The sequence below is a fragment of the Kogia breviceps genome, chromosome 5, assembly GCF_026419965.1.
Source record: "Kogia breviceps isolate mKogBre1 chromosome 5, mKogBre1 haplotype 1, whole genome shotgun sequence".
In the NCBI taxonomy this organism is placed as follows: Eukaryota; Metazoa; Chordata; class Mammalia; order Artiodactyla; family Physeteridae; genus Kogia; species Kogia breviceps.
Genome location: NC_081314.1, coordinates 67230496 through 67253135, shown reverse-complemented (window position 1 = coordinate 67253135; position 22640 = coordinate 67230496). Strand labels below are relative to the sequence as shown.

Genomic DNA, 22640 nt, shown 5'->3' with positions numbered 1-22640 from the left:
GCCCGCCGAGGAGGGGACGCGAGCGGGAGGCTGCGCCAGCGGCGCCCGCCCGCGGCCCGCCGCACTCTGCACTCGGCCGCCCGGGCTACGGGGACGGGACGGGTGTGGGCGTGGGCTCTTTGGGCCGGGAGGCGAGTACGGGCCAGAGCCCGAGCCGCGGCGGGAGGCCAGAGGGCTGTGAGCGGAGATGGCGGCGGCGGCGGGGACGGCGGCGGCGGAGGAAGGGATGGAGCCACGGGCGCTGCAGTACGAGCAGACTCTGGTAAGTGAAGCCAGCAGAGCCCTGAGGAGTGTGCTCCCGGACCGCGCTGCTCCTGGTTACCCGTGGAAGCGCGAGGACGGGGCCGGGGGCCGGGGGGGGGGACCTACACTAACCCCGCCCCAGCCCTCTGAGCTGGGGAAACTGAGGCTCGAGGGCCTGAGAGCCTGGAGTGCTAAAGGGTGGAACGCTGCATGCAGGTTTCTGGCTGAGGCTGGGGACCTGCAGACGACAAGGACTTCAGGTGCCTGTTCCAGGTGTCCTTCCCTTTACTCCCCCAACCAGCGTTTTCTTTGCTCCTCCCCACTGCCACTTGGGTCCAAGTCTCAGCCCCTACTACCCCTTCCCAGCACCACTCACATGCTTGAACTTTCTCTCTCTGCACTGTATCTCCACCATCTGAGACATTCCTTCTGTCTCCACTATGTGCATGGCACTGCTAGGATGATCAGACGCAAACCCAGCCCCGGCCCTTACCCCTAGGAGCTGGCAATCCAGCACTGGCAGGAACCCCTCAGTGGATTCTCTGGAAAAATGTGGCCTGCCACCCTGGGGCACAGGAGCCTTACGGGAGGATGGGTCAAGCAGGAGTTGGGACCTTTGCTCATCTGACTCTGGGTGTCCAGCCCCACCACCACTCCAGGGCTGTCTTTCAGCGTCATTAGAAACAGGGGTCCTGGGGATCTGCGCCGACTCACAGCCACCACTGCAACTTAGTGTTTGAGAAACCTTTTGCCTCTGCTTGTGTCACTGGGGTGGGGGACCCAAACTCTAGGGAAGGGAGTGGGCCTTGTAACTCTTTTTTATCAGCGTGGGCCGGAATTTGCCCAGGAAGAAGGCAGGGAAGGAACTTCTCCAGGAGAAGGGGGCCCGGACTGTATCTGAGGCTGGGAGGGGCCCAGTTACAAGAAAGAGTGACTGGATGAAACAGGATGACAGGAAGAGGTGGCAAAGGTGAGGGTGGAGCGAGGGTAGAGGGGTAAGCCTCTGCACAGGGTGGGATGTGTCTGTCAATCTGCGTGGGGCACTGGTCTAGCAAGCCAGGCACCAGCTACGTCTCCATCTCCTTCGCCCCCGGTCTCTATCTCTGGAATGAGTTCTCAGGGTCAAGCTCTCTCTCCCTGGCACTCTCTGCTCCAGCCTCTCCCGCTTGTCCTTCCGATCCCTTTGTCTTTCTCTCACTCACTCACCTCCCCCTTCTGCCCTGTCTGCCTCTTTATACTCTAGTCTCTCTCTTTTCCTCCTCCCTTCTTCCCCTCTGGTTTCCTTCTCTCTCTTCTCTGCCCTTTCCCCTGGACTCTCTTTTCCCCCTCTTTCTCCTCTCCCTGGTTCCCTCTCGTCCCTTTCCTGTGCTCGCGCTCTCTCTCTCCCTCTCTCTCTCTCTTTCCCTCCCTCCACCGCCCCCCCAGCCCCAACAGGAGCCCTTTGTGTCCCGAAGCTCTGCGGGTGGCAGCCGGAACCTACTCCTCCCTGCCCCCCAACACACACCCAGCTTGGCAGGTCTAGCCACTGCTCGGCCACTCTCCGATCCCATCACCCCAGCATTCACGGTCACAGTCCAGCCATCAATTTCTGCTATCCCCCAACCCACCACTGGTCTCAGGGCAGCTCCAGAATGGGGCTGAGGCCACCAAGCACTCTTTCCCCACCCAGAGAGGCTTTCCACTCCCAGCTGGGCTGGCAGGCTGGTGCGGGGTGGGTGTGGAGAATGGGGACAAGGGGATTAGGGTGGGTGGGAGGGTGCAGCTGAGTCGGTTCCAGGCCAGAGGCCCAGCAGGAATGTGATAAGGATTGGGGCCCGCCTGTTCCTAGGCCCAACGCAGCTGCCCCCGGTTCCATGAGGCCCTTATTGTTACCCATATGCCCTTGACCATCCCCTATTCTCTGACCTTCCCTCCTCCCACTTGCAGACTGCCGTAGGTTTTTCCATCTTTTCCTCCTCTGGGGCCTTCCCTCCCACTCCTCCTCAGTGCTCTGCACCTCCCCAGGCTTGTGAGAAGGGGACCGATTATTCTGCCACCCCCAGAGCTGTGTCCCTGTACCTTGGCTGTCCCCATCACTCCAGCCAGGACAGCCCCCACGATCTGCAGTGTGCATTGTTCCCACACCCCAAGCCCAAGTGAGAAGTGTGGGTTCAAGAAGGGGTATATAATGTGGGGACTGGGAGAAGGGGAGTTGAGGCCCCAGGAGCCCTCCCTGCATCCCCACTCGGCCCATGTCTGCTGACCCCCATTTCCCTATTGCTCAGATGTATGGCCGGTATACTCAGGACCTTGGGGCCTTTGCCAAAGAGGAAGCTGCTCGGATCCGTCTGGGAGGGCCTGAGCCCTGGAGGGGTCCACCTTCCCCTCGGGCTGCCCCAGAGCTTCTGGAATACGGACAGAGCCGTTGCACCCGATGCCGTAGTGAGACCTGGGTTGGGGCAGGGGACTTGGCTATGCTGTGCTGAGGGGGTCCGAGACCATTAGTGCTGCCTGGGGCGGGGTCGGGGGGGGACAGGGGTAGGAGCACTTTGGTGCCAGCCTCCCCTTCTTCCCTTCCCTGCTGCCAGTCTGTACTGTACACTGCCATAAGTTCCTAGTGTCCAGGGTTGGTGAAGACTGGATCTTCCTGGTCCTGCTGGGGCTCCTCATGGCACTGGTCAGCTGGGCCATGGACTATGCCATCGCTGCCTGCCTGCAGGGTGAGGACAAGGGCTGGTGGGGAAGGGCTAGGGAGAACCAACCTGCCTCCTCTATGCCACACTTGTCCATTGACCACTTCCCCTGGCCAGCCTGACTGCCCCATCTTCAGGCATAATCACTGCCACTCCCATAGGCCACAACTTGCTGCCACCCCTGTCCAACTGACCCTCTTACCTATAGTGATCTTTGTCTCCGTGCATGCCCTCTAGTCCCCTCCCTACCCCTTGTGCCTGTGCTCTGTGTGATATTCCCTGGGACACCTTGTCACACAAGTATGTCCAGTGGCCAGGCGGGGACTGGGTGTGCACTTCAGAGCTCCAATGGCACATCCTCTCCCCACAGCTCAGCAGTGGATGTCCCGGGGCTTGAACACTAACCTCTTACTCCAGTATCTGGCCTGGGTCACCTACCCTGTCGTCCTCATCACTTTCTCTGCCGGATTCACACAGATCCTGGCTCCTCAGGCTGTCGGTACAATAGAAGAGAAAGAGAGGGCGGAGATGGGACCTCCTGAAACCGGCACATCAAATGACTCTCCTGGGATTGTGCCCTTCCAGGGTCTGGCATCCCCGAGATGAAGACCATCTTGCGGGGAGTGGTGCTCAAGGAATACCTCACCCTCAAGACCTTCGTAGCTAAGGTTATCGGGCTGACCTGTGCCCTCGGCAGTGGGATGCCCCTTGGCAAAGAGGTAAGTGCAGGTTGGGGAATAAAGGAGTCCATCAAGTGGAGGAAGAAGCCAGGCCAAGGTCAGGGTGTGCCCCGCGCCCATTCACCACCTGCCCCCACCTCCCAGGGCCCTTTTGTGCATATCGCAAGCATGTGTGCTGCTCTCCTCAGCAAGTTCCTCTCCCTGTTCGGGGGCATCTATGAGGTAAGGGGGACCTTGGGGGAAGGCAGAGGGGAGGGATGGGCTGCTGAGCCCACACTGACACCAACTCCCCTTTCCGCCACTCTCGCTAGAACGAATCCCGGAACACAGAGATGCTGGCCGCCGCCTGTGCCGTGGGAGTGGGCTGCTGCTTTGCGGCACCCATTGGAGGTGGGCAGTCAGGTCAGCCCCAGCTCTGCCCTTGGGTCTGAGACAATAGGCCAGGCCCAGGCCTCAACGGGCGCTCTCCTTGCCCACACCCCGCCCCCGCAGGTGTGCTCTTCAGCATCGAGGTCACCTCTACCTTCTTCGCTGTGCGGAACTACTGGCGGGGCTTCTTTGCTGCCACCTTCAGTGCCTTCATCTTCCGGGTCTTGGCAGTCTGGAACCGCGATGAAGGTGGGGGGACCTGGGGCGTGAGAGGAGCCCTGAAATGGCTCAGGTGGGGGCCTCTGAGGCTACAGCCACTTCGCTCTGTTACTCTGCTCCCCTTCAGAGACCATTACGGCTCTCTTCAAAACCCGGTTCCGGCTTGACTTCCCCTTCGACCTCCAGGAGCTGCCGGCCTTTGCTGTCATTGGGTGAGGAGCTGAGGTGGGTCAGAGAGGAGGAGGTAAGAGAGGGGAGACCTCCTTTCACCCAGGTGCCTGTTCCCTCTCCAGTATTGCAAGTGGCTTCGGGGGAGCGCTCTTTGTCTACCTGAACCGGAAGATTGTCCAGGTGATGAGGAAGCAGAAGACCATCAACCGTTTCCTCATGAAGAAGTGAGTTGATTCTGGGGCACTTTGGGTTGTGTGAGGGTCATGGCCTGGGGGAAGGGGGGTGACAGGTGAGATGGCAGATAGTGGCCCAGTCAAAAATAGGCACTCAATGGCGTTTTCCAGACTGACTGAACAGTTTGACTTTTATTTGAATTACCGGAAAATTGGCACTTTGGGATTTTTAGTCAGTGGCAGGGGGCATTTTGGATCAAAGGCTAAGGCTTCCTGTAGGCCCTTGGCCTGGCCCAGATAGCAGTGCTCCCTGGAGAATGTTTGAGTCTTAGTTCTTTCCTCATGGAGCACAGCTCTCTCAGTTGTGAGCCTGAGGATTGGGAGTGGGGAGGCCTGAGACGTGACTTCTGTTGGGACTGACGTCCTTCACGGAAGGGGCAACCAGCTGAACTTGCTCCCTTTGGCACCTTTGGTCAACTTCATGAGTGACCGCGGCTTCCCCCAACACCGACCTTCACTCTTTTTTTTTTTTTTTTAACCTTTTTATTGGAGTATATGTTGTGTGACCTTCACTGTTAAGTCACCTCAGAGAAACAGAGGCAGAAGAAGCTTGAGCGTAAGGGGAGGCATCACGGTTCAGAGGTGTCCAAAGAGGGCTGGGGGGGATTTCTGCTGGTGCTATGCACTTAGGGAGTCAGGAGCCCACAGAAAGGCATTTGGGTTCATTGTAACCCTGGATGGCCATCACCCTCAGAGACATCGTATCATGAACGGCAAAGGGGGCCTTCTTTCAGAACTGTGTGCTTTTATGTAAGAGCCAAGGCCCTTCTGTGACCTCAGCGCTGAGGTATGTGAGGGCACCCAAGCCTATCACCGGTCTGTAGTAAGTATTTGATGCTATGACATCTACATCTCTTAGACGCCTGCTCTTCCCGGCTCTGGTGACCCTGCTCATCTCTACTCTGACCTTCCCCCCTGGCTTTGGACAGTTCATGGCTGGACAGGTAACCCCAGGCAGAACAGGAACTTGTACTTTCCCTTGGGATGCATCCCTTCTAAAGCCAACAGTCCCTGCTCTCCTGTGGGCCCCTTCCCTTCATCCTGTCTGTCCCCCAGCCTGAGGCACCCTGTTCACCTACAGCTCTCACAGAAAGAGACACTGGTCACCCTGTTTGACAACCGGACATGGGTCCGCCAGGGCCTGATGGAGGAGCTTGAGCCACCTGGAACCTCACAGGCCTGGAACCCGCCACGCTCCAATGTCTTCCTCACCCTGGTCATTTTTATTCTCATGAAGGTGGGGCTCCTTACATATGTACAGCCGACATAGACTTACTAGGTGTGGGGCACTGTTCTGTGCGCTTTCCGTATGTTAACTCCTTTAAGCCTCACAACAATGCTGTGTGAAAGGTACTATTAGTACCCCTGTTTTAAAGATGGGAAGTTAAGGCACAAAGAGGTTAAGTAACTGGCCCAAAGTCACACAGCTAGATGGCAGGGTGAGGATTTGAACCCAAGCCACCTGGTTCCTGAGTACTCCTTTCCTTCACCTCTGTGGGATTCCAAGATAGCTGGGAAGTTTGTGCCTGACTGATAAGCAAGGTAGGCTTCTGGGGTGGAGCTGGGAGCTGCCTGGGGCCAGGAGGCGCCTCTACCTGTTTGAACGACCTCCTGCCTGCAGTTCTGGATGTCTGCACTGGCCACCACCATTCCAGTGCCCTGTGGGGCCTTCATGCCTGTCTTTGTCATTGGTGAGTCCTCAGCTGCGGTTCTCCCAGCCTGCACCCTCTGGCTGCCCCCTGGCTGTCCCCTGTCTGCCTGGGAGCGGGTTTTGGTCCAGCCCCTCCTCCCCAGCCCCCGCCCCTGCAGGGCAGTCCCCTGCACTGAATAACCCACCGGCCCCCTCCCCTACCTTCTAACCCTCTCTCTTCCTAGTGTCCCTGCCCACCCCCTCCACTACCTGTTTCAATTCCCACCCCCCTCCCTGAAGGAGCAGCATTTGGGCGTCTGGTGGGCGAAAGCATGGCTGCCTGGTTCCCAGACGGGATTCACACGGACGGCAGCACTTACCGGATCGTGCCTGGAGGCTATGCAGTGGTGGGTGAGTGCTGTCTTGGAAAACCCCTGGCTGGGCCTCAGGGCCAGAGGCTCTGGCGCCCCCTGCTGGCAGAAAGCAGGCTTCTCCCGGCTGCAGAAGCCCACTCCCCAGGATTGTACTAGGCAGCCCAGAGGGTCCCTACAGGACTGGGGGGTGGGGTCATCTGGGGCCTGGGCACCCTGAGGAGACTGAGGGTGGCTGTCCCCAGGAGCGGCTGCGCTGGCAGGAGCAGTGACACACACAGTGTCCACGGCCGTGATCGTGTTTGAGCTCACAGGCCAGATCGCCCACATCCTGCCTGTTATGATCGCCGTCATCCTGGCCAACGCCGTTGCCCAGAGCCTACAGCCCTCGCTCTATGACAGCATCATCCGAATCAAGAAACTGCCCTATCTGCCTGAGCTGGGCTGGGGCCGCCACCAGTATGGAGGACTGGGTGACGAGGGGGGAGCGGTTGAGGGGCAGAAGGCACTCTAGGACTCCCTCCCACCCACCTCCAGCAAGGTCTTCAGCCAGTGAGGCTGGGAGACCAGCCACCCTGCTCCCTCCTGGCCAGAGCTGCCCTTGTCCACTCCCTGGGGGAGCTGTGGCTGACCCACCCCATCAGAACGAAGGCAGTAGGTACACCTCGGCCCTTAGCCCTTGTCCCCATAGGCTCTGGGGCCTGGGATAGTAGTGCTCCGGGCTACCCTCCCCATGCTGACAGCAAACCACGTGCCTCTCTCTGCCCTTAGGCAGTACCGGGTGCGAGTGGAGGACATCATGGTGCGGGATGTTCCCCACGTGGCCCTCAGCTGCACCTTCCGGGACCTGCGGTTGGCACTGCACAGGACCAAGGGCCGCGTGCTGGCCCTAGTAGAGTCCCCTGGTGAGACCAGGAGTGGGCCCAGGTGCTAGGGTCATCTGCCTGGGTCGCTGCTCAGAAAGGGGGAGGGGCAGGAGCTCAGGACCAGTTTCCTTGGTTCCAAAGGCAGTCAGCTAGCAAACCCAGCCAGGGTTTCCCTCGGGAGTGTGGTCTGTGTCTGGGTGTGAGAGAAGGTCAGAGGGGTAGGAGGGCCTCACCCCCAGCTCCTGAGTCCTCCCACCTGCTCTATCCAGAGTCCATGATCCTCCTGGGCTCCATCGAGTGCTCACAGGTGGTGGCATTGCTGGGGGCTCAGCTGAGCCCAGCCCGCCGGCGGCAGTACATACAGGAGCATCGGGCTGCCCGGACCTCTTCACCCTCCGATCAGGAGAGTCCCCCCAGCCCTGAGACCTCCCTCCTCTTCCAGGTGAGGGGAAAAGCCCCATGGCAGGGGCACCCAGACTTCCTAAATGTCATTGTGTAGACTGTTTGGGAGGGCGACTTAGAGGTGGTCCGAGGCCATGGGCTCCCCAACCCCTTCCTGCCTGTGCAGGTGAACACAGAAGACTCGGGCTTCCCTGCAGCACGGGGGGAGACTCACAAGCCCCTGAAGCCTGCTCTCAAGAGGGGGCCCAGCAACACCATGAACCTCAAGGAGAGTCCCACAGGTGAGCCCATCTGCTAGCACGATGGAGCCAGAGACCAGCCCCGGAGACACACTAGGGTCCCTGCCCAACCTTTTTACTGGAGCACATCCCAGCTAAGAGGCTGCCCAGTGGGGCCAGGAGTGGAACCAGGACGCCTCTCCCCTTGCCCTCCTCACCTCTCCTGGTCCTCTCCAGCAAGGATGACATTGCCCTCAGGGCCTTGTGTTTGGGAACACAGGGAACATGGAGCAGACAGGCATTGCCCTCAGAAGCCTCTTCTGTGGCAGTCCGTCCCCCGAGCCTGCTTCAGAGGTGAGTGGTTAGAGCCTCTCCATCTGGCTCTTTCTCTCCAGCTCTCTCTCTGACGCTGAGACCACCTGTCCGTTAACCCTGCAGTGCCTGCCTCCACTCTCCCTGCCCTTCTGCCCTCCTGGATATCATCTGTCCCTGTATTGTGCCCTTCCTCCCAGCCTCACCACTTTCCCTCACCTCCCTCCTCCCTATAACATCAACTCCTCTTCTCTCTGGTTTGGTGCTAACAAAGTTGGAGAAGTCGGAAAAATGTGACAAACGCAAGCCGAAGCGGGTCCGAATTTCCTTGGCGGTAAGTGCTCCCTTTCTTCCTGCAGCTCAGGAGCACTAGACAGGGGGGGCCGGGGTCTAGGCAGGGTAAGCTTCCCCTGAGCTGGTGAGATACACCACCTCCCCCAAGTCCCTAGCTGTCAACCTTCCTTCCTCTCTCCTAGAGTGACTCGGACCTGGAAGGCGAGATGACCCCTGAGGAGGTAAGGTGTGACTGGACTCTGGACTCTTCTTCCTGAGTGTGTTCAGTCATCATATTGGCTGCTGTCCCCATGGGAGGGACCATGGGGTAGGAAAAAGGGCAGGCCAACTTTCAAGGAGGTGAGAGCAGCTGTTGGCACTTTCTCCCTAACCCTCCTAGTCTTGTCCCCTCAGATTCTGGAGTGGGAAGAGCAGCAACTAGATGAACCTGTCAACTTCAGTGACTGCAAAATTGACCCTGCCCCCTTCCAGCTGGTGGAACGGACCTCTTTGCACAAGGTAGGGCCAGAGGCCCAGGGCCGCCTTGGCTCTCAGGAGCACAGGGTGGGGAGCTAAGTTCTCCCACAAGTTTGGACTCAAGCCAGTGGGGAAAAAAGAGACAGCAGAGAGTGGGCTCTGTGCTGAGATGTTTTTCAAACACATTGCTTCAAACGATGGGAGGCCAGGAGCAGGGCCCCTTAGCTTCTTCCTGCCTATGGTGAAGCCAAGCATCATTTTTCTTCAGCTCAGCCTTGCCCCCAGGGAACTCTGGACCAAAGCGGCAACAAAGACAGGGCTGGAGCTGGGTGGAAGCCAGAAGGCCTCTGACCCTCTAGAGTCAGAGCTAGGCAGGAGGCTGCCAGCGCCTGACAAGGCTGATACACCCACGCTGAAAAAAATGGGTGAGAAATAGGCAGGATAAGAAAATCTAATAAACAAGCGAACAAACATCCAAGTAGGATTGGGGACACTGCAGAGAAGAGATAAACAAAGATGAGAAGTGCCTAGTGGGGGGCTTGGAATGTCAGACCCCAGAAAGCCTGACTCAGTGTAGGCCAAAGGAAAACTGGTAGAGACACAGGAAGATAGCTCAGCAGAAGGGCACAATGGCCTGCATAAATGCAGAGAAAACTGTAGTGCAGACAGGTTGGCGGTGGGTGAGGCTGGCGCTAACGGAGGGCGGGGGCTCTCTTTGCAGGACTGCCTCAGCGCCCCCCCAGAATGGCGCAGCCTGCATCATTGGGCATCTTCAGGCCTCTAAGCGAAGGCAGGGAGTACAGGCACACCCAGCAGGCTGCCTGGGCAAAAACCAGGAGGGTTTAGCTAAATTGTTGACAGATTTAACGTGCAAGCCTCTGAGCACATTAGACAGGGGAAGGGGAGGAATTTTCCCAAGGTCTGCGGCTTCGGCAGCTAGCTTAGACACAAACTGTGCCCAAGAGCCAGCCTAGTGCACACAAGCAGGGCAGGAAGAATGGGGGACAAAAACAAAAAAGCAAAAGGTAATAAAGGAACATATAAGCCTTTGGGTAAAGACATCGGATCAAAATGAGTGGGGAACTGCAGTGCAATTGCAAGAAAAGAAGAATAAGGCCTGTGAATAATACATTTGGCTTTTATTTAAAGCCTTTCTTCCTAAGACCTCTAAAGCGTTTCCATCACCTTACTTAATCCTCAGATATCACACGATGATGATGATAATACTGACACGTTTTTTCTAGTGCCTGCTACATGCCAGGCAGTGGGCTAAGCTCTTCACATGTTTAATTTAATCCTCACAACCACCCTGTAAGATGGGTATTGTAATATTCTAGTTTTTCTGTTCTAGTTTCTCTGAGGACATTGAGATTCAGAGAGGTTAAGCAGGTTGCCCAAGGTCACACAGCTAGTAAGTAGCAGAACTAGGCCTGGAATCCAAGATGGTCTGACCCAAAAGCCTGTGGATTTAACCGTTTTAATACACAGGGAAGCTGAGGCAGTGAGGAGGTTACTTGCCCGAGTCAATATAGCAGAGTCAGGCCCAGAGGCCAGATTTCCTGGCCCCAATCCCAGGATTCTTTCGGAAGGTGAAACTGACCCTCTCCCTGTCAATTCACTGTTCCCAAGCCCAAGAAGTATGGGCCCTCCGATGGGCTCCCTGGTGTCTAATTAAATGAAAATGAAAAAGAACAAAGTAGGTGTTTGTTGCAAACTTAAAAATCAGAGGAAGAAATGAAGCCTTTGAGGAACCAACTAACAAAAATACAAAGAACTGAAAGTGATAAGAACATATAAGATGAGAATTCAGAATGTCCTTGTAGGCCTCGGGAGTCAGCAAGTAGTAGCCCAGTGAAGTCCAGGAAAGGAACACGCAGAGGGAAGAGGAATATACTGGAGACTATTTAGGAACCTATGCAACTGGACGTCCCCGTACCATCAGAGTGCCTCATTCATTCAGGACCGCCTGCAGAGCAGCAGTGGGTGGAGGGGGGAAGCTAGAGTGCCAGCGGGCTGAACCCGAAACCTTGTCACATTTCTTAGCCTCTGTGCCTCACTCTCCTTCTCTGTAAAATGGGATCGTTGTGCCAACATAGGTTTTTCTGAGGATTAAAGTTAATAACATGTGAAGCACTTAGAACAGTGCCCAGCACATAGTAAGTATTCAATATGTTAAGAATTACTGCTACTACTTATACTGAGAGGTGAACAACAGGAGACTTTTAAAAGATGGTGTCGTGAGGGAAGGGCTGAAGCGTGGAAGAAATGGATGTTCTCAGAAAAGAATGTGATTATCTGAGGCTGGAAGCTGGGGTGCCTGGCAGCATCTGAGGCTGGAAAGACAGGCTGAGGCGAGTTTGGGAAGGGTCTTAATGGGCCATTCTGGGGAGTCTGGGGTCTAACTCAAGTTTGGGAAAGCTCTTAGGATGGCAGAGCCAAGTTGGAGGGAAGGGAGGCAGAAAGCAGAACCCATTAGGATGTTGCAGCCCTGTCTGGTGAGGATGGTGAGGAGGTTTGGGGGAATGGCCAGGATGTTCAGAAAGTCAATCAGTAAGGCTTAGTGGGACAAGTGGTTTGCAAATCTAAAAAGCATATAGTCTGCCAGAAGCTTACGCTGATTAGGATGGTGGAGAATAGAAAATCAAGCGGAACTATTTAATAGGATCCTTGGGAGAAGCTGAGAGGGATTATTAAATGATAAGAAGGCAAGGCTAAGGGATTATTGAAACAGGAAGTATAACGATATGTTTCCCTCCGAAGTCTTGTGAAGAAATTAAAGATAACTTGTAGCACATAGGATTCAAGTTAGATATGAGGAGGAACTTGCTAACCACATAACAGTTAAGACATAGGCATGGAATGAGCACAGAAAAGTGTATTTTAAAACTGAACTTTTATCTCCTTTTATAATGACTGTCATGTCTTAGATGGAGAATTTAGCACTGTATAATAAAACATTTTTAAAGTGTTAAGATGATAACAGTGAGTTCTGAGTAAGTGATACTCAGGAAGCTGGGTTATTAATGCCCATTTTGATTCAAATATTAAGCCAAAAGGCTTACAAGTAAACTCAAAACAGTGCGATAAATGATGGGCCAAAAATTCCAGGAACTGCTGAGTCAGTAGAGTGTTTTTCAAGACATCTGGCCCAAGAAAATCCACTTAGAGCACAAGAGGAACTGCCTGACAATTTCTGAACCCTTGGTGATTACATTCGAAAGCCTGGGGGGAGGGCCCAAAGCAAGAAAAACATGGGGGGATGGGCGTGAGTGTTGTCCCCCTGGACTGCAAGCTACATCTCAAAAGGACCCGGGGTGCTACTTGGGCCCCAGAAAAGGCAAACTGTTTGAGAGATGTAGAGTGCTGCAGGCCAAGATTGGAGGGGTACCAAAACCGGCCAGCCAACTGAGAGCCAATGGGAAGCGTGTATCAGCCACAGAGGTGAGTTAGAGGCAGAGGATTCAGGGCCAATACCCCTAAGGGGGAGTGGGGTGCGTGTGGAACTCTGGCCCATGACTAATTGGACAGCTGCATGGGACGACTGGGGCTGTGCTTCCTCCTTCTATAATGTGATGAAAAGTGAGCTGGGCCTGCAAGGCCACTTCTTCCTGATGACCTTGAGCGAGTCACTTCAGCTCTGACCCTCATGTTGCCTCTCCTGTAGAATGGGTATCATACTTACTTCTCAGGACACTACTGAAGTTAAATGTTAATGTAGGAAAGACCTAGCCCGGTGCCTGGCCAATCATCTGATGTCGTATTTCAACAGTTGTTCTCTCCTCTGTCCTCCTTTCTAACGTGGCACAAAGAAGCCTTCCTCTGTCCCTTGCTCCATCAATGTAAGCAACATAAAGATTCCCACTATCAAGTTTCTGAGGGCTGGTTACAGAAACATTCTATGGTTCTTTTTCCTCCAGTGGTTCTGTCCCCTTCCTTACCATCCATCCTCACCCCTTCTACTGCCCCCGACCACCTTGTTCTGGGTCCCTCTGGCCTGTAATCTAGAGCTGTCCCCTCACACATCAAGTCCAATGTGTTTTCTCCCCACCCCGCAGACTCACACCATCTTCTCACTGCTGGGAGTGGACCATGCTTATGTCACCAGTATTGGCAGACTCATTGGAATTGTCACCCTAAAGGAGGTGAGATGATAGTGACCACTTCCACTTCCAAAAAGGCTCAGAGGCTTATGTCCAGCCACCTGGGGAAGTGCTGGGGAGGAGTCTGAGCAGGGAGCTCCAAGTCCACACATCTGATCCTCTCACCTTTCCAGCTCCGGAAGGCTATCGAGGGCTCTGTCACAGCACAGGGTGTGAAAGTCCGGCCACCCCTTGCCAGCTTCCGAGACAGTGCCACCAGCAGCAGTGACACAGAGACCACCGAGGTGCATGCACTCTGGGGGCCCCGCTCCCGCCACGGCCTCCCCCGGGAGGGCAGCCCTTCTGACAGTGACGACAAGTGCCAGTGATCCCCTTAAAGGGTGGCCTGGGATGGCAGTGGCCATGGCTGTCGGCCCAGATCCTGCAGCTCTCCTGTTCCTTCTGCCTTGGGAAAACAGGAGCTCCAGCCCCGCTTCCAGACCTGGGGTGCTAGCTTCTCCTGGCTCATCCTACCTGAAATCTGACCCAGTGCCCACCTGCAGCAAGTGTTCCAAGGGCAGGAAGGTCGGTACTGCCCTGACAGGGTGGGGGTGGGTTCACTTGACCCCTGCTCCCCCTTTGAGGGAAGGGGTAGAACTAATATGGGTTTATACTGGAACCTCCTGTGACCAGATGTATATAGAGATTTACAAAGATTTTTATATTAATTTAATAAAACAAATTCTTAAATAGAACAAAATAAACACCTAATGAGCCACTTCTATGCAGAATGCCTGTGCCCACCGGCTCTTGTTCTTACCTTGGGCCCTCTCACCTGCCAAAGCCTACAAGGCTCCAGATTCAGCAGCCACCCACCCCCTGACAGCCATAAAACTCCAGAGCCTGCTGTCCGTGGAATGCAGGGTCTGCAGAGGCCACCACCACCGCTTGCTGATCAACACACTGGTTGGGGCGCAGTCCCCCAGTAAGGTAGCTTTGACCTTTTGTTCAGCCAAGAAAGGCACTACCCCCTTTCGTCCCCAAGGAGAGACGCTCCCTCAAGACTGTCACTCGTTGGCACCATTCCTGCTGACAGCTGCCCGGCCACCCGTGTGGCCCCCTTGTGGCCCTCTCTGGAAAAACACCCAAATCATGGCTCCGTGGCAACCAGAGCCATCCCTTCTTCCAGCTCCACCCTGAAGAGAACTCTGGAGTGAATGGGGCAGCCCCCGGGCTGAGAGTCACCAGGACCCTGCCCATGTGTCCTACAAGTAGCTGGGAAAGGGCCCAGACCCCGCCAGGGAGGGCAGGGAAAGGGCCGAGAGTACAGGCTTTCATCATTCCAGTGCCTCCCAGAGAAGATCCGACTGAAAGAACAGACCAAGACCCCTCTTTAGGAAAAAGAAGATTTAGAGACGATGGACAGGTGAAGCACAGCATGAGCCCAGCTGGGCGAGGGGCCCTGGGGGGGGACAGCTCAATCCAGAGGCTCCAGGAGGGTCAGAGCCAGCCCCCCACCCCGGGCAGGGGCAGTTCTGTCAAGCACTACACATGGACTTGGAGGTGAGGAGAGAAGCAGAGGAGAGGCAGGGGGAGGGGTGGGGAGGCAAGGCTCCCTCCCGCTCCACCCCACACAGCCCAGTCACAGCTGCCCCCGTAGGGATTCACATCACCCGAGGGGGAAATGTGCACGTGGTGGTTTTGATTTAAGAACAGGAACATCACTGTCTGCCACAGCTGTAGCCATGCCCCAGGGGCCCCGGGCAACCCCCGGCAAACCCCAGGAGTGGGGGCAGAACATGCGCCCCCAGCCTGGCCCCTGCCTCCTCTGAACACTTTCATGCAAACACACAATGGAGGAGTGAGTGCTCCCAGGAGCCCTCCAGGCTTTGGAGCTCTGCTGGAAGCCTCGCCCGTGCTTGGGCACAGAGGCTCTGCCCCCAGCAGCGGCCAGGGGACACATGCCACCACCGGGCATGATTTGGGTCACTGTTCCTCTGGCTCCACCTCATCCTCGTCTAAGGACACCACCCCAGAAGAAGCTACGTCAGAGGCTTGCCGCTGCCGTTCCCAGCTGCTCGCTGGCGGCAGGCAGAGCGGCTGGCAGTCCTTGCAGGGGGCTGGCTCCTCCTCAGCGGGAGAAAGGCAGGACTCTGTGAGGGGCGAGTTGTAGAGCGAGTCCTGGGCCTCCAATAGGCCCAGGCTGCGGAAGGCACTTTCCCGGCTGTGGGGCAGTTTGGCGAGGAGCAGCTCGTCGCCCAGCAGCTGGGAAGCCAGGCGGGCGGGGGAGCCCAACAACCCATCCTCCAGGCTGCACAGACTAGAGCACAGGGTCTCTGGGGACACGGTCTGCGAGCAGTCGCTCTCGGGTTCCACGGAGCCCTGGCGCATAGGCCGGGAGAATCGGTGGCCGGTGAAGAGGTCCTGGAGGTGCGGCCCCAGGGGCAGCTGCCCAGCCATGTCTGCAGGGGAAGAGAAAGAAGACAGCCCTGCTAGACCCACTTCAATTGGCCAACCTGGAATGGAAGCCGCATCCTCTCAGCTCCACCCTCACAGGAGCTGAGTAACTTGTAGCAAGTCACTTAACCTCTCAGTGCCTCGATTCCCTTAATGGTGAATTGGGGGTTATAAATTTACAGGGTTCTTAAGAGAACAACAGACTCTGGTACACGGTATGAAACAAAATATGCAGGGATACCATACATGGTGCAGGTTGTTCACTGCACAAGGGGAGCCTGTCCAAGGCAGTGAGTGAGGGCTGAAATTCAGCCCTCTCTCTACCCACCAAGCAACATGCCCTAGCATGGGTCTGTGCCCACCAGATAAAGACATGCCTTTTTCTAATTTGCACAAAGATTCCACATAGGCTAGTAGTGGCCTTGGATAAATGTTAGTTATTATCATTATACCAGGAGTCAAAGCAGGCCTGGAACTCAATTAAACAAAAACGCTTGTGGTTCAGGCATCCAAATCAGTCCCCTCTAGACCACAGCAGCAGTCTCCAATCTGCTCTAATGTATTGCCCACCTTGGAGAACTTGTTAATTAGCTGGAGGGGTCGGGGTGGGTGGAGGCAATCTTCAAAGGCAAAGAGGTGGGGGGGGGGGTGGCTGTGAGGTTTGAGCCCAGAAGCTACAGAGAAAGTCAGCCATGTGGTTCAGAGAATGGAAGATGAAAGGAGGGCCTCTGCACAGCTGCACGGCCCCCCACAGGGTCCCCTCTGCATGCCCTGGCCCAGAGAAAGGTCCACAGGCAGGCCTTGGCTGGAAGGCAAGGATGCTGAGCTGGAGCCAACGGCCCTGTGGGCAGTCCAGGCCCAGCAAGGCTTCCTGTTTGCCTGGGGCCCCAGCCCGGTGAGGAGCTGTGCTGCTGCACTGCAGCTCCTCTGCGCTGCCACAGCCAGCCAGAAGCAGACCCTCTCAGAGAGCAGCTGCAGAGAACGTATCAGTGAGGTCTCTGGGCCTTTTTTTTTTTTCAGGACTGCAAAGCCCAACTGCACAGACAGGCAGAGAAGGCTCAGCACCTGTGGAAGAGGAACCACCCTATTTCCAACTGCTGACTACCCAACCACAAGCATAGATAGCCCTCCTACCCCTTGAATGTCAAGGACTGCCTGGACAGAGTCTGTCCCTCTCCTGTCCCCTTCCACAGCTTGAGGACATTCTGGATCTCCCCTTCCAAAACAAAGGCCAAGCTCTGAATCACAAGGCCTATCAGGCAGTTCCACCCCAGCTGGCAGCACTAGCAATGGGATGTCCCCTCACCTGAGTCAGTTCCCCCAGCAAAGTCCTCATCATAGGATTCATCGGTGGAGTCCTCACCATCCACTGATGACCATGCCCGGAGCTTGGCTTCTGCAATGGCGAATTGCTCGGCCACTCCTGAGAGGAAGGACACAGAATTTGTTTAGCAGAGAGGATGAACTAAGACTAGGACTCAGCTTGGACACAGAAGAGGGCAGACACAGGGGGTGTAGAAAGACTCCAACCCCCACATCAGGCCCAAGGAGAGGCACACGAGCATCCCTACGCTAAACCCACCTGCTGCAAAGCGAGCCTCTTGTTCACCCTCACTGAGGTCTGAGTAGGAGGAAAAGGCTGATTCTAGGGCAGCGGGCGAGTCACTTGGCTTGCTCCAGCCCTTCCACTCAATGAGGTGAGCCACTCGGCCCTGGGCCATGGCAGTGGGCTTGGTCACGTGGTCCTTCACTACCTGGGAAATACCTGAAGGTGGGGCAGAGTGAGGAAAGCTGGTAAGGGGAAAGACCAGGGAGCATCTGGGAGGGAAGTGGTAGGGTCCACATGTGCCCTTGGGTGGGAGGAGGGGGCTGGGATTCATCTGAGAAAGAGAGGAAAAGGGAGATCCCAGCAAGAGCTCACAGGATACAGTCCCCAAGGGCATGTGCAAAAGGGCAAAGAAGGGACCAAATGGCCAGAGGCACGGGAGGGGGTGCATACCATGCAGGGAGGATCTGGCCAGCGCAGCGATCTCCTGGATAGTTAGGGCTCTTCGGGACTTGGGCAGCATCGCGACTGTGTCTCCAACATTCACCTTGGGTGACAGCATCAGAGGGTGAGTGCCCCTCTGACAGCAGTGTCCCCCAGATGCCCAAACTCCACCCAAGGCATCAAGCGGATGTGGGAGCCGAGAAGAGATGCCAGCGCATCTCAGATGTCCCAGTGGCTGCTGGGATATGTAAGAGGGTAAGAAGCCAGGATCAGCAAACTGTGTCCTCCCAGGGAGCAACAGAGACTCCAGCAGGACCAAAGAAGCAGAACTGCAGCTAACCCTCCACCGTCCCAGCTTGCAGAGGGGAGGGAAGCAGGTTGGCAAGTAAACGGAGTGGGGCCTTTAAGAAGAGCAAAGAGGAGGGGACGAGGGTATGGGAAGAGGAACTTCCTTCAGGTCCTCTCCCCCTTGCCCCTCTCCTCCTCTGTCTTCTGACCCCCATTCTAGCCGTTTCTATAGCCTATAAGGGCCACAAATTCAGCATGACCAAATCCAAGCCCAACACCTTCTCCCCATATCTGGCCCTGCTTCCAGACTGCCTGACTTTGCATCACCCCACCATTTGCCCATTCAGCCTGGCTCCAAAACTCAGCTCTCCCCTAAGACTTGCTTACCTGTATCTGTCATTAAGACCTAATGATTCCATCACCAAACCGTCTCTTATACTACCCTCAACCTTTCCACCCCCACTGCCACTGCCCTTCCTCAAGGGCAAGCCCTCAGTGCCCTTTGCCCAGATTAGCACAAGTGGTGGTCCCCCCACGTTCCGACTCACGCTGAGACTTGGAACACGCTGTTGTCTCAGCCCGGGATGTTGTGTATGTAAGTGTTCCCCTCCCCACTTCCCATGACTGTCTGGCTCTTTCTCATCTTTGGGGTCTTGGCTGAAATATTACTCTCTCAGAGAGCCTTCCTGGCCACCCTACCAGTAGTCCATCCTCCCTCTGTAGTCTGTAACAAGTCACCATCCTCAATCAACGTACCCTGTGTGTGTCATTATGGTCTATTTCCTGTGTTTCCTTATTTCTTGTTGATCTTTAGCTCTTTGAGGAATTTGGCCTCTCTTGGTCACTGCTGCACCCTTGTGTTTAACACGGTGCCTGGTACACAGTAATCTCTCAAAATACATAGGCTGAATGAATGAGGCAAAGTATAAATGTAAACAAGTAATTTTCCTGGAGTGCAACTGGTCACAATATGTCCCTATTTAAAATCTTTCCTGGACTCCTCCAAGGCCCAGTGAAGCGCAAGCTTCACAGTCAGGCACTGAAGGAACCCACTCCGTGAGGCCCTGGCCTCCTTCCAGGCCTGCTTGGAATCCACCACTGATCTCCTCTGCCCAGGAAAAGTCCACTTCCCCACCTTCCCTCCAGGCAAAGGAACGCAGCTTTCCCCTGGGCGAAGAATGCCGTCCTTGCCTGACAAAATGCTCCCTACCATTTAAGGCCTGACCCTCAAGTGCCACCTCCCATTATGTTTTCAGTCCAGTTTCTCTCTCTGTCCTCTTGGATGCCTGCAGCCCCACCTCAGCGATGCCCTTGCATCTCTCCTGAGGGATCTTGGGATGGCAAAAGCCTAAGTCTGATTCACCTGGGTTCCTACCTGCACTCTACCCCTGGCTCAGCGCTCCTTGGCAGCCCAGGGAAACGTTTCCCTCAATGAATGAATGAAGTCAGAGGCACACGCCCCCTCCTCGGCATTGCCTAGCTCTCCTCTGCTATGTTCCCACCCCTCAGAAGAGGGACTCCACCTGCCCCTTGACCTCAGGCCCACCCTGTCCCTCCCCTTCAGTACCTGGCTTACAGGGCCCCCAGGGTGGTGCCGGCAGCTTCTGGCCAGGACTGGGGGGAGGAGCACCTGGTGGGTGTTTCCTGGCTCGCCCCCCTCCCACCCATCGCTCCCCCCAGCCACCGCCATCCTTGCCTGCGCTCGCGCAGCTGCGGCCCAGGCCCAGAGAAAAGGTGTATGTCTCCCTGGCAACCCATCACCATGCAACAGGGTCTCCAGGGATACGGCCCGGGATGCGCTGACGTCAGGGCCCAAGGCGCAAGCAAGCCCGCCCGCTGGCACAGCGCCAAGAAGAGCAGACCGGCATGGGGGCGGCCTTGGGGCCCCGCCGGCCGGATAGCGCCTCCGCTCGCTCGCAGGAAAGGGGAGCCAGGAGTAGGCTGGCAAAGCGGGGGTGGGGCACACTCTCCCCACTACCAACACCGGGGGCCCAGCACCTCTGGCAAGTCCTGGCTGTCCACTGAGGAAGGGCGGGAGGACCGGCTCCAGCCTCGGAGGGTCCGAGCAGATCCCAAGGAAGATAGAGAGAGGCCCCGAGGAAGTTCGATCCACTCCACAGCCCACGCCGGATCCGAGGCCACTGAGGGGTGGGGGGAAGGCTTTTCAGGGGGGCTCCCACTTCTGCCGAGATCCCCATTTTCATCCGGGGTTGCCGTTCCATTTCTCCATACCACCTCCCCCACCTCCCAGAATATAAGCATCCACCTGGAGCGCTCTGCAAGTCTGAAAGCCCCCATCCCACAGCCCTGAACTTCAAGCCTCCGGGGGCCCTTTTGTGGCAGCCACTCCCCACCATCCTCCTCAAGGTATATCGTGCCATCAAAGCCCTAGGTATGAAACCTAAACTTTGATAAATTCGGAATCTTTTCAGGTTTCTCAGCCTACCCATGCCTCTTGGAAAGCACACCAGTCTTCCACCACCATCACCACCACCACCACCACCACCACCACCACCAACTTGGACCCTTTACAGGCTTGCTCTGGTTCCTTCCTCTCGCCACAAGGCACAGCTTGTGCACAGCCCTTTACTCTTCTTTTCTGACAAACCCGTGATTTTTTCTGACTTTCGCCCCAGTCCCCTAAGGCTTTTTCCTAATGCCCTGTCTGGCCCCAACTTGGTTGCTCCTATTTCAGCCTGGTTCCCAAAATCTAAGCCAGAGTAATTTTCCTCTTGCCACATAAGCATCCTACTCCTCAGCTTCTCATCACCTCCCAAATCACATCTGCGTCCCTGATCTCACCTCTGCGACTTGTCTGACAAGTCCATCGTCCTCCAGGCCCTTCACGCTGCCACAGAAACATTTTGCCCAGCACAGAAATCATAGGCATGCTGGCTGTGTTGATGCAGAGAACCAAAAGCCCAGAACTGCTCCAGGCTCAGCTCCCAGTTCTATTCCTATTTTGGCTCCGGATGCTGAGCCAGTCCCCTCCCCACTTGGAACCTGTGCCTAGTCACATAAGGAGAACACTTCTGCCTCATGGCTTTGAGGAGGTGGGAGTGCCAGGGCCCAGCTGAGCTCTCTGGAGCTCAGGGAGATGAGGCTCATCCCCTAGACAGTGCCAACAGGCAATGTACATAACAACTGACCTTTAGCTGGAGCAGCCGTCTCTGTCCCTGAGCCTCAGCCAGCTGGTGGTCCCCAGAAATGCTACCAACCAGAAGGAAGACACAAGGTTACAGGCCATCCCTGGCCGCCAGCTGTTACCTAATCAGGGCTCTTGAGGCTAGTCATGAGGTCAGCCAAACTCTCCTGACTAAAGGAGGGATGACTTCCTGAACTCTAAGCCTTAGCAGGGCCAGAGGAATCACAGCAGCCTGCTGCTTCTCAGCTTCAAAAGTCATGAGATTAATTTAGGACTACAAATCCCAGAATTCCTCACGGGAACCCAAGTAAAGTACAAATCTCAGCTAGAGTCTTAGCTCCAAAGAACCTCAAGTACCACACATACTAAGGCCTGTGTGACTGACCGCCTGCCCTGAAAGCCCAGGACCCATTCCAAACCCAGCCCTCAATGTCACAAGCTCCTGCCTGGCCTAAGGCGTGGAGAAATCCATGACACTGGAGTTAAGTAGGCTGGCCCACCTCAGACACTAGAACTAAGGCCAGGCCCCAGTGTGCACCACCATTTGTGGGAACCAAGGCCCAAGCAGGGATCAGCAGTTGTGGGAAGGATGCCCTGATAGCCTCCCTTGGGCTCCTGTTTCCCTCCACAGGGTAGGGTGATTTTTGTTTCCGTTGGGAGTCGGGTAAGGGAACTAAAACAGTTTTAAGAGGTGAGAGGTGATCAGGTGCTCACAGGTGCCCCCAAATGGGGCCTCAGTCCGCTTCATCAACCTACAGACTCTAAAGCGGGTAATAAGTTTAGTCAAAAACTCCGTGGTAGGGAGCATGGCCAGCGTTTCCAGACTACCTCCTGAAGGGGGTTGGGACACAGCTCGGAGAAGCAGGTTCCCAGCACAGGCCCACTCCCAGGACAGTGAGAGGAGAGATGTAGGCAGAAGGGGGTGATCGTGAGTGGGCGTGCAAGGCCAGTCGCCACGGGCTGGAGAGGGTTGACCAGCCCCTCTCTAGGCTGTGAGCCTCCTGCCACCCCTCAGCGGTGGGGAGGCAGGCGGAAAGACCACGAGTCCACCCCGCAAAGCCCAGAGACAAGCAGCAGGCCTTTAGGAGCGAGCCCGAGTCGGCTTAGCCCCCTCACGGCTCGGCCCGCTCCCTCCTCTTGCCGGGCCCGCCTCCCCAGTGCAGGCTCCTCCCTCTCCCAACACCAGCCCCCTCCTCAAGGCCCCCACCCCCCCCGCGGCCCGCGCGCCGGGCAGCCGCAGCCAGACTCCCCAACACCGGCCCGGCCTCCGCCTCTTACCCTGACCCGCCGGGCTCCGAGAGCCGATACAGCCCATGGCCGGGCACCCAGGCACGCTAGCCCGCGCTCGGGGCCCGGGCCATCGCCTTGCAGAGGGTCGGGCCGCGGCCGCCACCGGGGAGGGGAGAGCCCGTGAGAGGGGAGGGGGTGGGAGCCGCGCGTCCGCCAACGCTCCCGGGAGAGGGAACCGGGCTGGTGACGTAAGCGCGGGGGCGTGCCCACCCCCGCGTCACCACCCAAAGCGGGCGGGGCAAAGCGGACGTCACA

The 22640-nt window shown here is 56.4% G+C and overlaps 2 protein-coding genes across 12 annotated transcripts; one reads left to right on the top strand and one right to left on the bottom strand.

Annotated features, from left to right (window-relative positions):
* Nucleotides 1-53: 53 nt before the first annotated feature.
* On the top strand, nt 54-14004 carry CLCN2 (chloride voltage-gated channel 2). Of its 7 annotated transcripts, none has more exons than XM_059063712.2 (24): nt 60-262; nt 2508-2664; nt 2811-2942; nt 3286-3414; nt 3501-3634; nt 3740-3817; nt 3907-3985; nt 4088-4213; nt 4311-4395; nt 4477-4578; nt 5447-5531; nt 5669-5824; nt 6209-6278; nt 6518-6628; nt 6834-7047; nt 7360-7493; nt 7724-7896; nt 8023-8137; nt 8355-8428; nt 8661-8720; nt 8863-8901; nt 9074-9178; nt 13192-13278; nt 13410-14004. In XM_059063712.2, the coding sequence occupies exons 1-24, from the start codon at nt 188-190 to the stop codon at nt 13602-13604; spliced, it is 2715 nt and encodes a 904-aa protein (XP_058919695.1). In that variant the 5' UTR covers nt 60-187; the 3' UTR covers nt 13605-14004. The 7 variants fall into 7 exon arrangements, 6 of the variants coding, with proteins under 6 accessions (XP_066890245.1, XP_058919695.1, XP_066890241.1 ...); XM_067034140.1 differs by having other exon boundaries at nt 62-262; nt 3907-3997; XM_067034142.1 differs by lacking the exons at nt 13192-13278; nt 13410-14004 and adding an exon at nt 9858-10005 and having other exon boundaries at nt 103-262; nt 3907-3997.
* A 603-nt stretch (nt 14005-14607) lies between these two features.
* FAM131A (family with sequence similarity 131 member A) lies at nt 14608-22610 on the bottom strand. Of its 5 annotated transcripts, XM_059063750.2 has the most exons (7): nt 22374-22610; nt 21100-21160; nt 19949-20091; nt 17672-17765; nt 17255-17437; nt 16979-17095; nt 14608-15677 (listed from the first exon to the last, which is right to left on the bottom strand). In XM_059063750.2, exons 4-7 carry the CDS (start codon nt 17739-17741, stop codon nt 15202-15204), a joined length of 846 nt encoding a protein of 281 aa, XP_058919733.1. In that variant the 5' UTR covers nt 17742-17765; nt 19949-20091; nt 21100-21160; nt 22374-22610; the 3' UTR covers nt 14608-15201. The 5 variants fall into 5 exon arrangements, with proteins under 5 accessions (XP_058919733.1, XP_058919731.1, XP_058919737.1 ...); XM_059063748.2 differs by lacking the exon at nt 21100-21160 and having other exon boundaries at nt 22374-22566; XM_059063754.2 differs by lacking the exons at nt 21100-21160; nt 22374-22610 and adding an exon at nt 20753-21067.
* Between the last annotated feature and the right edge of the window lie 30 nt (nt 22611-22640).

Coding starts and splice junctions, on each gene's coding strand:
- CLCN2 (XM_067034140.1), top strand. CDS start 188: ATGGCGGCGGCGGCGGGGACGGCGGCGGCGGAGGAAGGGATGGAGCCA. Junction 2,665..2,810: donor CCGTTGCACCCGATGCCGTA/GTGAGACCTGGG, acceptor CCCTGCTGCCAG/TCTGTACTGTACACTGCCAT. Junction 3,998..4,087: donor CATTGGAGGTGGGCAGTCAG/GTCAGCCCCAGC, acceptor CCGCCCCCGCAG/GTGTGCTCTTCAGCATCGAG.
- FAM131A (XM_059063747.2), bottom strand. CDS start 20,248: ATGGGGGCTTTCAGACTTGCAGAGCGCTCCAGGTGGATGCTTATATTC. Junction 17,438..17,671: donor GGCCAGATCCTCCCTGCATG/GTATGCACCCCC, acceptor CCCCACCTTCAG/GTATTTCCCAGGTAGTGAAG. Junction 15,678..16,978: donor TGCTGGGGGAACTGACTCAG/GTGAGGGGACAT, acceptor CTTCCCCTGCAG/ACATGGCTGGGCAGCTGCCC.